The 15260-nt window shown below is 35.1% G+C and overlaps 1 protein-coding gene across 1 annotated transcript; it reads left to right on the top strand.

Moving 5' to 3' along the window:
* The first annotated feature begins 1121 nt into the window (after positions 1-1121).
* LOC149150835 (putative disease resistance protein At1g61300) lies at positions 1122-4624 on the top strand. The gene is made up of 2 exons (XM_089439078.1): positions 1122-2083; positions 2198-4624. Exons 1-2 carry the CDS (start codon positions 1551-1553, stop codon positions 4602-4604), a joined length of 2940 nt encoding a protein of 979 aa, XP_089295204.1. The 5' UTR covers positions 1122-1550; the 3' UTR covers positions 4605-4624.
* The last annotated feature ends 10636 nt before the right edge of the window (positions 4625-15260 follow it).

The following is a 15260-nucleotide window of genomic DNA, read 5'->3' as shown; positions in this document are numbered from 1 at the left end:
GTACAAAATTTACATTGTTACATTGATCTATGCAATATTTTCCTGGGTCAAAGTTAAATGCCCCATTTTTCTTCTTTTCCCAACTTTTATCTCCACTTTCCCACTTTCCTTTTTTTTTCTCCAAAATCAAATCAATCAATACATCGATTTCTCTCTCTGCTTTTCTTCCGCACGATTAAATTTCTATGAATATATGGAAGATTTTTCGGTCTCCATTCTTCTTTTTCTCTGATTTGTTTATTTTTCTAAGTATGCAGCCAACAAAATTTCAACGAAGTTCCAATGGTTTAACATTTTGTAAATGTGTCCTTTTCCTTTAACAAACCCATTACTCCCTGTCTTGTTTTCCTGAGCGTGTAGAATTTATGTAAACAACACAAAATTCCAATTAAATTTTGTAACTAGATTTTCCACCACTTTCTTCACCAGCTTGACTTAACTGAACAAGTCACCACGCCATTTTCTCTGAATTTTCACACACACGTCTTTATATGAGAACTGCTACTGTGATTATAAATATATGGTAAATAAGTTGGAGAACTGCTACTGTGGTTATAAGTATGTAGTAAATAAGTTGGAGAAGATGTATTGTTCTGCTCATCAACATCTTCTTTCTTTTCCATGGCCCATCGTATCAAAGCACAACATGACACCATTAGATGTGACCACAAAACCAAAACAAACATTGGATTCCAAAACCAAAAATAAATTATAATAATTGGATTCATTTCTTCTTCATTCCATTCATTATGTGTAAATCCTGTTATGCTTTTTCTTACTCCGACATCCTCTTTTTGCCTACACTCCAAGCATAATATGCCAACGCAAAAGCTGCGAGATGCCAACGCAAAAGCAACACGCAAAGCATAAATGCCAAGAACAGTCTTGGCTGCTGTGGTCCCAACGGTGGGGACTTGTACTGCAACAGCCTCCACAGGTTTAGTGACCTAATCTGATTAGCTAAGGAGTCTCTACAAATTTAATGATCCAATCAGATTTAATAGAGATTTTTAATCTGAGTTAGTCCCAATCAATTGACTCTTAATCATAAATAAAAAATCATAAGATGCTGTTTGATTAAAAAAATCAGAAGATGCTGTTTGACAGCACCTCAAGGTGAAGAAAAAGCATCTTGAAAAAAATACCGCAGTTTCTCCTAATTTTCTCTCAGTTCCTGCATACAAGTTAGTACCGCAGTTTATCCTATTTTCCTCTCTGTTCCTACATACAAGTTAGTTGCAAACTTTTGTCTGCATATTCATTCTGTGCTCTGCTGTGCTTTTGTTTGAAGTTGCAAAAGCCGTGTTTCTAAATTTATCTGCACACCATCAACAACTTTTTTCATTGCAATTTTTGCCGTAATTTCTTTTCATCTCAGGCTCCTAGCTTAATCTAAATTTCTCTGCACAACATCAACATTTTTCATTACATTTTTTTCTGAGAATTTCTGCTATTCTCACACTCTTCGCTAATCTCATCCCTCGCAAGCTGCTTCGGTAGCATCGAACATCCTTCGACCCATCACCTCTATTTGTATTTTCGAATCAGCAATGGCTCAATCTTCCTCAGCCTCCGCAACAGCCTCCACCGCTCCTGATTCCGACTACGATGTGTTTATTAGCCATCGTGGTCCGGATGTCAAGAAAACTTTCGCCAGCCATCTCTACCGGAGCCTGAAATCACATGGGTTGCGAGTGTTTCTAGATCAGCCTGAGTTGCAACGGGGAGAGTACTTAACTCCTCAGATTGAAGCGGCTATTGGATCTGCCTCAGTCCACGTGGCTATTTTTTCCAAAGGATATGCCGAATCAACCTGGTGTCTTCAAGAACTGGTCTTAATGTTGGAGTCAAATTTTCCAGTGATACCAGTGTTTTACAACGTGAAGCCTGCGGAGCTCCGGTGGACGCGGGGCACAAAAGGAGGGTATGCTAAAGCCCTCGCGGGACTAGAAAAGAAGAGGACAGCTGATCCTGAAACTGGTGAAAAGAAGTTGCGGTATGAGGCCAGCCTAATTAAAAAATGGAGAAATGCGCTTTCTGAAGCTGCAGGAATAAGCGGTTTTGAGCTGGAAGCGTGTAACGGGTGAGAACTTAAACACTTCTCTGGTTATTGTATTATTTTATGTTAGGTGATATATGCATAGACTTTCTTTTCTCATTACTTCGCTCTATTTTCTTTTTTCTTGTGAATAACCAGCGATGAGGGAAAGCTGTTAGATGATGTGGTTGAAGGGGTTTTAAACAAGGTGAAGAAACCAGCTAAAGTAACCGTTTCTTCTGCACCACTGCTTCAGCCAGTACCGCAGTCGGGCTTTGTGGGAAAGCGGATCAAAGATGACCAGGATCGATTGCAGAGATGGCTGGAAAATGAAGATCATCAATTTCGCATAATTGGTGTCTACGGCATGGGAGGCATCGGCAAAACATCTCTCCTCAAAACACTCTTCAACGTCTACAAGAAACGTAACTTGTTCGAAACCGTAATTTGGACAGTTGTTTCTCAGAATTGTAGCATTTCAGGGTTGCAGGCTGATATTGCAAAGCAAATCAATTTAGATCTTGGGAGCAGATCCAGTAATGAGTCAGCAAAGATGGAGCTCTATGCATCTTTGAGGGAAAAGAAATTTCTTCTCATATTAGATGATTTGTGGACGGAACTTCAACTGGACGAAGAATTGGGCATCCCTGTGGATAATGATAAAGGTAGCAGAGTCTTAATCTCTACGCGCAGCTTTGATGTGCTTAGAAAAATGGGGGCAGATGAGTTCTCCAAGGAAATACAATTGCTATCCAGGGATGAAGGGTGCCAATTGTTCTACAGAGAAGCTTTCAAAACCGGCCATGCACCGACAGAAGATATAGAGAATGTGGCCACACAAATTGCGGGAGAGTGTAACGGTCTGCCGTTGGCCATAAATGTTGTAGCGGCAGCCATGAAGGGTAAGACTAGTGTAAATGACTGGCATCTTGCTTTGTGTCAGATCAAAAATATGGATCCTACTTTTCTAAGATACAGCGGCATTGATCGAGGTCTCTATTGGCGGCTTAAATGGAGTTACGATTGTTTGCCTGACTCCGTCTTGAAGAACTGCTTTTTATATTGTGCTACCTTTCCTGAAGATTGGAACATCAGTGTAGAGGTCTTAGTGGAAATGTGGATAGGGGAGGGGCTGGTCAAAAGCAGAGAGACCAGCTATTTAATGGACTTGGGACTCAGGTATGTAGATTTATTAGTAGAACGCTGCTTGTTTCAGAGTTTTTATGATGAGAATGGGTCTAGGAAGATACAGGTCCACGACGTTGTCCATGACTTGGCAATGTATATTGCTGAGAATGAAGAGCAATGTCTCTTCAGGACACGTCAAAACCTCCAAGAGTTTCCGGCCGCTGAAAAAGGGATCCATAATTGCAAAAGAATAGCAATTGGCCATAACAATATTTCTGATTTGCCAACAGATTTCAGCTGCCCCAACCTCCTCTATTTGAACTTGCAGTATAATGAAAGTTTAAGAGAGGTTCCAGATGGCTTTTTAGTCAATCTCACCTCTCTCAGGGTTTTGGATCTGTCTGGCACCAAAATAGAATCGTTGCCCATGTCACTGTGGCATCTTACACAGCTCCAGTATCTCGATTTGGCGGAGACCTTAATCAAAGATGTACCTGAAGACATATGCAGTCTTTCTCAGCTTCAGTTTTTGCGTCTTCATAGCTGTAAAAATCTGGAGTCATTGCCTCCTAAGATAAGAGAGCTTCAAAATCTCAAGACTTTAGATTTAAACTATTGTTGTAGCTTAACAGGGATTCCCCGAGAGATCTCTCAACTTACATCATTGAATACATTATTATTGTGGACATCAGAGACAGCGGAAAACAGTATAATGGAGGTGGAGGAAGTGAAGAGTAGTGTTTGCAGTTTGAAGGATCTCACAAATTGCTCAAATTTAGTGCGGCTTGTTGTACATGTAAAGGCAGGAATTGAAGCCGAGGGAATACAGGCAGGAATTAAAGTGGGTATTATGGGAAGTTGGTTAGAGATGAGGGACTTGACATTGATATTCGATGTGGAAGACCATGATGTGGTGGAGGATCTCCCCGGAGACATGCAGAGGATGAAGAAGCTACAACGTTTTTGGCTTGGAAATTACCATGGCAGAAGTCTACCCAATTGTATTTGCGAGTTTTCACAATTGGAGAGGTTACATTTGTGGAGATGTTTTCAACTCAGGGATCTTCCTCCCTTGGAGAGGTTGCCAAATTTAAGGTCATTGTCATTACATGGCTGCACTAAGTTGAAGGAGCTGGGAATAGGGGCATGGGGAAGTGTGAGGGGATTTCCGATGCTAGAAAGTTTGAAGCTGGAAAAGTTACCTATGTTAGAGAGTCTGGCAAGTTCATCATCAGATATTGTGTGGAATGAACAAAGTCTGCCTAAACTTCAAGTGTTGACCATAAAAGATTGCCCGTCATTGAAGGGATTGCCCCGAGGGATAGACAAGCTACCAGATTTGGAAACCATAAAAGTTCAACAAAATTGGTGGGAAAAGAATGATGGTGAAATTTTCTTAAAAGAAAAATTACATCATTCAATTGTATTCATGGAATAGAATAGTGTAAATATTGAAACAAAAAAATTTAATCATATTTGTCTTTTCCATTTATGTGATGTATTTCATAAGAAAAAGTATTATTCTTTTAACAAATAAATTATCAATAATACTGATTTTATCATTTTTAATTTATATTATTTTTTGCACAGATTCTATTTAAGTTTATTAAAATGGTAAAAAAATAGATATTTAGTAGAATATTTTAAAAATCAAAAATTAATTTTGAAATTTTAGAAATTTAAATTATTATTTTTTAATTAATTCATTTAAAAGAAATTAAATTTGTTAACTTTAAAATTGAATTATAAGGAAAAAAATATATTTAAAAAACAAAATAAAAAATAAAAAATTCGTAATACACAAACCATTAATAAATAATACTCAAACTTAATTGACGATTTGTGTTTCAAAATTCATTATTTTACCAATATAAATTAGTTAACCTCAGTTGGTTAGAATTCATTATTTTACAAATATTTGTATACCAACAGCGGAATACCGTTTCTACTTCGACGTTTGAGGCATTGCAGACAAACGTTGACAGAGAATATTGTACAGATTGGTTTTTAAAATTCAGGGCAAAAGTGATTTATTGGTTTTTCACCTAATTAAAATAATAAGATTTTTATTTTATTTGATATTTTTATTTTTAGTTAAAATAATAAGATTTTTATTCTATTTAAAAAACAAATGAGTAGACACAATTAATATTATGATAATTTAATTATTTTATAAAATTAAATATATCTAATCTCATTTAATTTTTTAAATGTTAAATGGTTAGTAAAATATATATCAACTAAAATTTCAAATATAAATTTGGTTTCATATCAATTTTTACATGTAAATTTTATAATTTCAATGTCTTTTTATAAGTGATTTCAAGTGTGTAATGAAAATGAAATGATAAAAGTAGATGTTGGTTTGAAAATATATTTATTGGTTATATTCTTTAAAAATAATTAATAAAAATAAATAAAAGAAAAACCAAAAGAATCTTTTGTTTCCTTAGTTGTGTTAAATATTTTGAATTAAACATATTGAAAATCAATTTGGAATTCAGATTTAACTTTGTACAAAAAAATTATTTGTTTTTCATTTTTTGTTTTTTATTTTTCATTTAAATATGATTGAAATATAATATTTTATAATAAAATATGGTTTAAAAAACCAATGAATTATATATTAATGGATGAAATTTAGGTTTTGATTTAAAATGAGAAATTACTTTATTTGTCTATGTACAAATTACATTGCGTCAAGTTTTCTTAATAATTAGGATTTTGAAATTTAAAAAAAAATAAATAATAACTTTGGGATATCTATAAATAAAATTAACTTCACATTTGTCTTTTATAAACAATAAAGATTCAAATCAATGACTAGATTCACGTGTAAGCACTAGACTACAAGAAACTTTTAGTAAAGGACATAAAGAAAGAAACATATAGAATGATGAAGAAACTTACTTAATGAAAGAAACATATAAAATGATAAAGCAACTTGAAGAAAGAAACATATAGAATAATGAAGCAGCTTGACATTTAAAACATGTTTAACTAACGATAAAAATTTAAATCCAATTATTTCAAAGTTAGAATGTGACATGATTCCCATAGCCTCATATATATATTCAAACTTGGCACTATAAAGATATGTGATTTGGTTAAACTTCATTTCACTTTAATAATGAGTGTCTAAAATTGTTGTTGTTTTCGTCATCTATTCCACTTCACAACATTCTTTGAATATATGGTAGTTGTTGTTAAATATGTTGCAAAATCAATGTTCCAAGAACAATTTAACATGCATTGTATATATACTTTTGTAAAACCTTAAGAATGAAAATAGATCTAAATTTACTAAATAAGATCTCAAGAATTATATATCTATATCTATCTATATATATATATATATATATATATATTTGCTATCACATATAATCATACATGTGTCATATTATATTACCCTTCACTAGCATTAAAATATCATATTGTGATACATTACAATGTCATAAGATAAATAAATTAATTATAAATAGTAAAAGTTAATTAATTCTAAAAAGAAATATAAATTATAAAATATGTACTTTGTAAGAACCATAAAAAAGACATGAGATGCCCCATAGGCCCAACAATGAGCATAATTTAAGAGATTATTTAATAAGCATGATGTAACAGATTATTGGTTACTCAAAAAATTATAAACTAACTTAGATTCATTTTAGCTTTGGATTACAATGATTAAATTTTAAGATGGATATCGACTAGTTGTAAACATAAGCATAATATTGTTGGACAATTGGCATTGTCTAGATGGCCAGTGGCCAAGTGAAAATATATGCAAGTGTGTTGCCATTAATGTCAACAGTCATGCCGAGAAGATGTGTTGGGTAGTTGGCATTGCCTAACTATTGGAAGGAGTGTTGAGATTGATGTCAACTAGACTAGCTTAAATGCTTGTCGCAATAGATGCTGGCAGTGATGGCCCAGGAGGAATCTCATGGTAGTTGTAGGCTTCATGTAGAGAATCATCACATTAGAAAGCTTACTAAAGAAGCCATAAAATGATCACCTTGGTGGTTGTGAGTTCAGTTGTCCAGAGAAACGAGGTGCGGAGATTTTACATCAATTTTGTAGGCAACAGATGGGCTGAAAGCCTATATCAGACCCTCTCCATTGGAAATTTCTTTGAATAAGCTTTCCAACAATATGCGAAAGTTCATAAATGGATTCCTGGATCAAAAGATATGGTATGTTGAAGTTCGGGGTTGTGATGCCTTGAGGAGAATGAAATATCGGAATATCGACACTTAGGATATCGGAGTATTGTCATATTGGAGATCAGATGGTCAGAGGTCTAGCATATCGACACATCAGAATATCAGCACATCGGCATATCAGAGAACAAGATGTCGTAGGTCAGCGTATCAGTGCATCAACATATCAGAGAACAGGATGTCAAAGGTTAGTGTATTGACATATCATGGATCGGAATGCCAGAGGTTAGCATATCGGTGATATCGGAATATTGGAGGTTTGGTACATCAAAGTAGGCTGTATAGGAGGTTGGAGGATATTGGAACCCCGGAGACCTCAAAATTCCCCTAATGATGACACTGATGACATGGATTGCATGATGACGTGACAATGCCAAGCCATTCTTTGTTTCTGCTTGTTTTGTGTCTTCTTGAGAATGATCTGTTTTCTACCTCCATGTGGCTTAGAGATGAAGAGTCTTTAGTGTTATCAGGTCTTGGGATGTGGTTGCAAAATGATGTCATTTTGTTTTCTCCTGATTGATCAACTTGTATCTTTAAATACAGAGGTGTCTTCTAGAATGATTTCCTTCTCCATCTCCCTCTTCATCATCTTGTCATAGCATGATAGAGTACTTGCATATGCAAGTCACTCATGACAACACAACATCAATCCAATAAAACCCCTAGTCTAAGATGTTGCATGATGATCCATTAGCTAAGCTGGAACTGGGTGGAAGCCTGAGGGGGATGCTCATTGATTGTGTAACTACGCAGCTCAAGCAGTCAAGGGTCAAGTTTGAGCCTTAAGACTGTGCAATTTGTAGTTCAGGCTATACTAGGTTTAGGATTGTGTAGTTGGGGAGTTCAAGGAGCTAGGCTGAGGGCTTAAGCATTGAGTTTTCCCACTGCTCAGTGCTAGAAGGATAGGGATGCCTAGTGATTGTGAAATTAAGTATTTTAGGACCTTAAGGTTGAGGCTTGAGGACTGAGACTATGGAATGCATAGTTCATCCCTAACTGGAGGGAAGGATTGTGTAGTTTTGGAGCTTAGGGGTTGGGTTTGAGCACTGAGATTGCACAGTGCGCAGTTTTGTGAGGCAAAAACTATGCATTGCATAGTGCCAAGAGGCAAGGCTATTGCTTCATGGATGAGATTGCGCAATGCAAAGTCCAGGTTAGCTGAAAGAGGCTGAGTGGACCAGTCAGGGATTTTTCCCAATTTGACTAAGTGTCATATCAGTGAAAGAAATATGGGTAAAGGCATGACTCTGAACATGATCACACCCTTAGATTATTTGACGACACAACAAGGAACACTCAAACCGCATGAACAACATCCTCTACTCAATGCGACAACTTTGCAATGACTTACGCCAAGTGTGACACCAAAGATACACTTTGCGACGGCCGTGAAAACACTTGTGCGACAGTGCTTGAAACTTTGGAAATGAGTGCGACACATCTTTACATGGTAAGGCCAACTCATTTACACAAATATTTCCGCTTTAAACCACCAAAACTAGCTTTTGTGCAATGTGTGACACTCCAAATGATAAAAGATGACACTTTGATTTCCTTACAAGTGGGACAAAGACACTTCAAGAAAACACATGCAATAACTCTTAATGATTGCGATGCCAATACGTAAAATCAAAGTAGGCTTTGAAAATTTGGGTGTAGGCTAAAATTTTGGAGGGTTTTGTAGCAGCGACAATAGAATTATTGTGAAATGCATGACCTAATAGATGTTATTGAAACTATTGTGAGAGGGATTTAGAACTTCTTGATGATTCTCAGATAAGTTTCAAATCTCTATGTTCATATATGCATTCATGACCTGTAGATTTCATGGTCAACATGTGTTTGACAAAATGTTTGTCATGGTTAGGCCTTGTTTGTAAATTTATTGCCTAAGTTTTGTATGGACGGATTTGTCTTTGTGTCATTCATTGTTTTGGAAAGTTTCATCAAGTTCTGGGTAATGACATGGAGTCTATCCTTGAAAAGGTGGCACATATTTCACAATACCAGGCACGAAACTATGGAATTAAGACTGCAATCTCTCCCTTGTATGCTTATGAATGTGACTATAGGCTTTTAGTCGCATGGATGTTGGCTTGTGCATGTGAGTGGGACAAAAATATGTGAAAAACAAAGTTAGCTCAGGGTCTGGGCACCTAGAAGGGTGGTTTAGCCTTTGGGGGTCCTATAACACCTGAGGGAAGTCAGTAAGGTTTTGGTTTGTCAATTCCACTTCCTTAAGGTGATATAAGAGGTTGAAACATATCATAGTAACTTTTTGTCACATGTTTACCCTAGTGGGCTGGTTAACTTGGGTAAAAGTGGGAGGAGGATGTTACAGGGTGGTATTAGAGCTCCCAGGTTCAACGTTTGGACTGGATGGGCAAAATGTGGTTTTCATGCATGCAAGTCAATTGTCTATGTGATTGTTATGCATGCACTGTTATAGTCATTGTTGCAGTTTGTGGCATCATGATGCTAACGTGTTCCCTGAGATAGAGCAGGAGATGCAAATCAACAGAACAAGGTTGCAACACTAGACTTCGGGGTAAGAGTAGATCCTCATATAGGTATTGTATGTTTGGCATGCAGGTATGTTGGTTAATCATTGTTATAAGAATTATGGTTATATAATGTCTGCCACTATATTATTGTTTTGATGATATGTAAACTGCCATGGATATTCCATTGGACAGTTCGTCACAATAGATCTGATAATAATTTATTAAAATTTTGAATTTTTACACTATTACAATTTTATTAAACTTCTAGATCTATAAATTTAAATGTAATTAGTGCATGCTTGTAAATTGAAATTATGAATAAAACTATAGAACAAAAAAATAAGCTCACAAACACATATAAGACACAAGATATACTATAGGAAACCCTTTCAAAAGAAAACCCAGCTGAAAGGTGAGGTCGCTTTGCTCTCTTTCTTTGTCTGGAAATATGGTTGAAAGTACAAAGGAGTAATGTTTGTGGCCCACAGGATGCTACAATGCACAAATCTTCTCTATGTTCTCTATCCCCTATCTCTCATGACTATATTTGCTCAACTATGGAACAAAATGCTCTCAAAAGAATGGAATACCTCTTTCTCCTAGTGGCATGTTTATAACACACCCCAATAGCCTACTAGTGGCTAAGGTTTGAAAACATCAAATATTAACTAGAGCTACATTATAGTCTCTTCTATAGTATTTTACATCAAAAACATGTAGCTAGCCCCATTTCCATGAACAATGGGGGTTGACGTGACATCCTCCTGAACTATAGGTGTGAAAACAGGAAGGTCAACTTCTGAGTGGCATAACTTTGCATGCAGACTGCGATTAATGTGCTTCTTGCACCATTGGAAATATCTTTGTGTGTAGAATAACATGAAAAGTTGCATGCTACAATAGAAAATATTTACTGCCAAAAAATTTCATTTGATGCCTCAAAACGCTCTCGAAAGGTTTCAGACCCTGTTTTGCCAAACTATGTCTCGCCAGTAAAAATGGTCCTGTGAGCTGATTCCTTCACTTTTTCCACTCCAAATGCATCAAGATGGATGAAAAAAATACAATGATCCAATCCATATCATGTGAATACTTGTATGATAAGTGCTAGTTGATTAGTGTGGTCATATGCACATGCGTTAGATAGTCATGAGGATAGTAATTTGTTCTTATATGCATTGTGGTCTTATGCATGATGATTATGGTCTTTGCAACTAAGATATTAATGTTATATGTATCGTGCTAATCTAGATTTTCCTATGTAGATGGTTATGGTTATGATATCCATGTATGAGTCAATATATTTGTGATATTATGTCGTACAAATTTGGATTGACTTGTGTAGATGTGATACCCTCCCCTAAGATACATTGAGGTATGAGTTTATTATGTTGTCTTTTTGGTTTATCTAATATGGTACATTTATAGATTGATTGAATGTTTAATTAATTGCATGATATGAGTATGTCTCTATGTTACACCAGACAATCCCTCTTGCGGACAAGAGCGACCTCCCTAGAACCTAAATGGAAACTAGAAACAATCATGACAAATGAACTAGCTCTTTCCCTAAGTTGAACTTCTTCGAATTATAAGTAGTCTAGCTAATGGATAGACCTCTTACCGGTTTCGCGAAATGCCTGATGAAGATCCCTGGTTGTGACTTGATGCAGCTCTTCAATGCTTGATAAGACCTACAAACATAAACTATAAAATGATCAAAATCACATGTGATATAATAATTCAAACAACTTAGCCTAATGATCAAGGAAATTAGGGATTGAACTTGCCTTAATGAACATAATAAACAATTGAAAACTATTCATCATTCACAAAAGACAAAATCAATGGGAGAAAGTGCTCATTTGTATTAATCAAAAGATAAGAGGAGCCTTACAACCTTTGCCTTGATGCCATGAGGTCCCTCCCAAATGCCTTCAATCTCCTCCTTAGATAACAATCTCTCCAATCTCAAACTAACAACATAAGTTTGTATTCTCTGAATTCTAACCTCCTTCATCCCTCAACCCTCTAGTCCTTTTATAGATCAAAGAGGAGGAAGTTTTAGATCCCTAAGAAGAAGATGAACCTCCTTTAATGAGGGATTAGGTTACCATGAGAAAAGGGATGGAGATGAATCTTATGAGGGTTATAGTTCGAATAGTCATCACCTGGAAGCATTCAGTTGGGAAATATTTGACCAACTATGTTTCTAGAATGTACTTTTTATTTTTACTTTCTAGAATTCACCTGCGCAGATTTATAGTTACATACAGAGCGCAGCTCTGCGCTGTTCTCAGTGTCAATTTCAGCGCATGCACGGGAAACGCTGGAGAAATAGGCGCAGGTGGAACTTAACAAGGTGTGAGAGCTATTTGACCCAAATTTCTCATGTTCTTCAACATATTTTGAGTTTCTGTATTCAAGCTTCTATGATCCATAATGAATTAAACAAAGTCTTACGGTAGAAATCACATGAGAGAATTTTTTTTTGGCCAACGCGTTTCGAACCAACAAGTGTGGTTCATCATCAGGACTAGATGAAGAGGCAGACCATGGAAAAGGCTTAAATAGAGAGCAATGTAGAGACATAATTTCAAGTAACGGCTATATTTGAACAATAATGTTTAAATTATAATATTAATTTATTAATATATTAAAAACAAATATTATTAAGTAACAGTTATATTAAACGCTAGTTTTTGAAAAATAATATTTAAATTAATTTATTAAAACCAAATATTACTGGTTTTTGAAAAATAATATTTAAATTAATTTATTAAAACCAAATATTACTAGTTTTTGGAAAATAATATTTAAACTGTGATATTAGTTTATTAATTTATTAAAAACAAATATTAATAAGTAACCACTATATTAAATAGCTAGTTTTTAAAATAAATAAATAAATAATCAAAGTAAAACTTTAAAGGAGTGGAGTAAAAAATTATAAAAATGAGTGAAGACCCTAATCGAGACAAGATCATTTGATAAATAAAATAACTAATGGAAATAAAATAAAATAAATTAAAAATAATTAATGGAAAAATAAATAAAATAAAACAAAATATACACAAGTCAATATATCTATATCAATATATATATATATATATATATATATATATATAACAGAAACACACACACACACACACATATCCAAAGAAAAACAATCAATAAATATTTTGAGTTGTTTAACTTTTAAGGGAGTTGGTTTCAACATGTTCATGGATGGTAAAAATATCCATAAACTGATCAAGTGGCATGGCGACAAATTGACGTGTAACATATTGCCCCCTAAAGTGTGAAGTCTGAAAATAAGTTTAAAAGATTGAAGCGCTTTATCATTCCAAGGATCAGATCAGAGGCAATGGTCAGAAACCTGCAGGGGACATTTAAGGGAACACAATGCAAAATATATATCAAAAACCATCTTTGAGGTAGGCATTCCCGTACTCATAATAAACCGAACTCAATGAGAAAGCATGGAAAAACTAATATCATATAGATGGTAGACACAATAAGGACACAACCATCTATCTACCTAATCATGAATATAAAATATCCTCACAACCTGGATTGATGAAACTAGATCCAAGGTCTTGATCTCCATCTCTTGATCCACAGTACGATTCAAACCATGCGAGTGAATGTCTCGAAGTCAAACATGGCATAAACCACTTGATTACTGGTCAATGATGTGAACCGTTAACAAGCGCGAGAGAAACAACCAATAATGACAATGGTTATCAAGGTACTCCCAGTACAATCTATGAAGTGTGAATATGTGATCTTAAGTCGAACACTCATAGAATCGTCGATCAAAGGCCAATGATGAGAACCTGTCGTTGAAAGCAAAAAACCTGCCATTAAGGCATGTAGGCTTCAAGGTACTGAAGGTTTCTAAATCAGCTTCCTAGATAATGAGCTAAAGTCGATAGGAAGCGATTCGTCGTAAGAAAGCCTACGACACGAAAGATGATACCAATTTTTGAAAATAATTGCAAGGACTGACTCAAGGACGTCCAACGCGAATGAAGGTAAAGATTTTGCAAAGGGATTTGAACCAAGGTTGAACTTCTCTTGAATGCATAACGACACTATAACGATTTGGTAGCATTTGACTTAATGATACCCAAAACCATGAAGACTTTCAATGAGGTTGATTAACTGTAAGGCAAATGGATTTCCCAACCCGGACATGAATGTGACAGAGCGTTGTGTTCAAGAGCGACATGCTACCTTTTAACTAATGATGTAGAATGGACACTTTCCCCAATTTCCCCCCACCATTACTGGCAAGTACCTCTTTATTTTTTACAAGATTGAGGAGGATAACAGATGCTTGGACTATAAGACAAAGTATTTTTAATGAGCCCTAAGAAGGAATGGTTCGGTCTCGTCATGCTTAACGAGTCCTATATTGTTTAATTTTTTACAAGTCTAGTAAAGGGGTAACTCGATGTCGTTTTCTTTTAAGAGTTTGAAAAAGACACAAAAAGAAAACTCATTCAACTCTTTAACCATAAAATTTTAACGAGCCCGGAGAAAGTAAAGCTCAACGTTTTTCATTTTTAGAGAGTCAGAAGAAAAACATAAGTAGACTCCATCAGGTTCTTTTTCGTTAGTTTAGTCTCTTAGGTCCAAAAAGGATAAAATAATACAAGAGATAACTCTATTGACCATGTTTGATCAACGTATACCTTTTTCGTAAATAGTCTTGGCTTATTCTGTAAAAGGGGTAAACTTATACTTAGTGGACGGTTGTTCATTTACTTTTACGAGTTCGAACAAGAAAGTACTCGACAGTCTTTTCGTTTTGAAAAAGTCTAAAAAGGGCTTAAAAGAAGACTCCATGATTTTCGCTTTTCGTAATTTTTTAAAGAGCATAAAAAGCGATAAAAGTCTGCTAAAATGTCAAAAATGATTTATCTTGACTCCATAAATGATCCTGCACATTTAAACTCAATAACCCATCATAACTGCTCAAAAAGTTGTTTTCCTTCTTAAAAAGATTCAAAATATAAAAAATAATATATATTTTTTTAAGCTAAAAAACTTATAAAAGTGGGAAAAAGTAATTTATTTTTACCATTTGCATTTTCACCAGTTCATAGCAGAGAGAGGGGTTTTTATTGTGAAACTTCCAGGATTGATTATGATCTAACCAGTGGACGAAATTGCGCACCGTTTCTTCCAGGTAGAATATCTATCCATAACTTAGTTTTTTATTCGTTTATTTTTTCATTTTAAGCTTTAATTTGGTTTTCTAGGACAAATATTTGTCCCAAAATGTGCCCTCGGCCCTGTGCGGGTTTCATTCAATCAGGCCTGCGCAGGCTGATAAAATTTTCCATATGAAAATTCTTG

The sequence above is a fragment of the Pinus tabuliformis genome, chromosome 9, assembly GCF_031772625.1.
Source record: "Pinus tabuliformis cultivar Carrire ecotype Pingquan chromosome 9, CPIR1, whole genome shotgun sequence".
NCBI classification, from domain to species: Eukaryota; Viridiplantae; Streptophyta; class Pinopsida; order Pinales; family Pinaceae; genus Pinus; species Pinus tabuliformis.
Note: the sequence above shows the minus strand (reverse complement) of the source record. Positions and strands in the feature narration are given on the sequence as shown.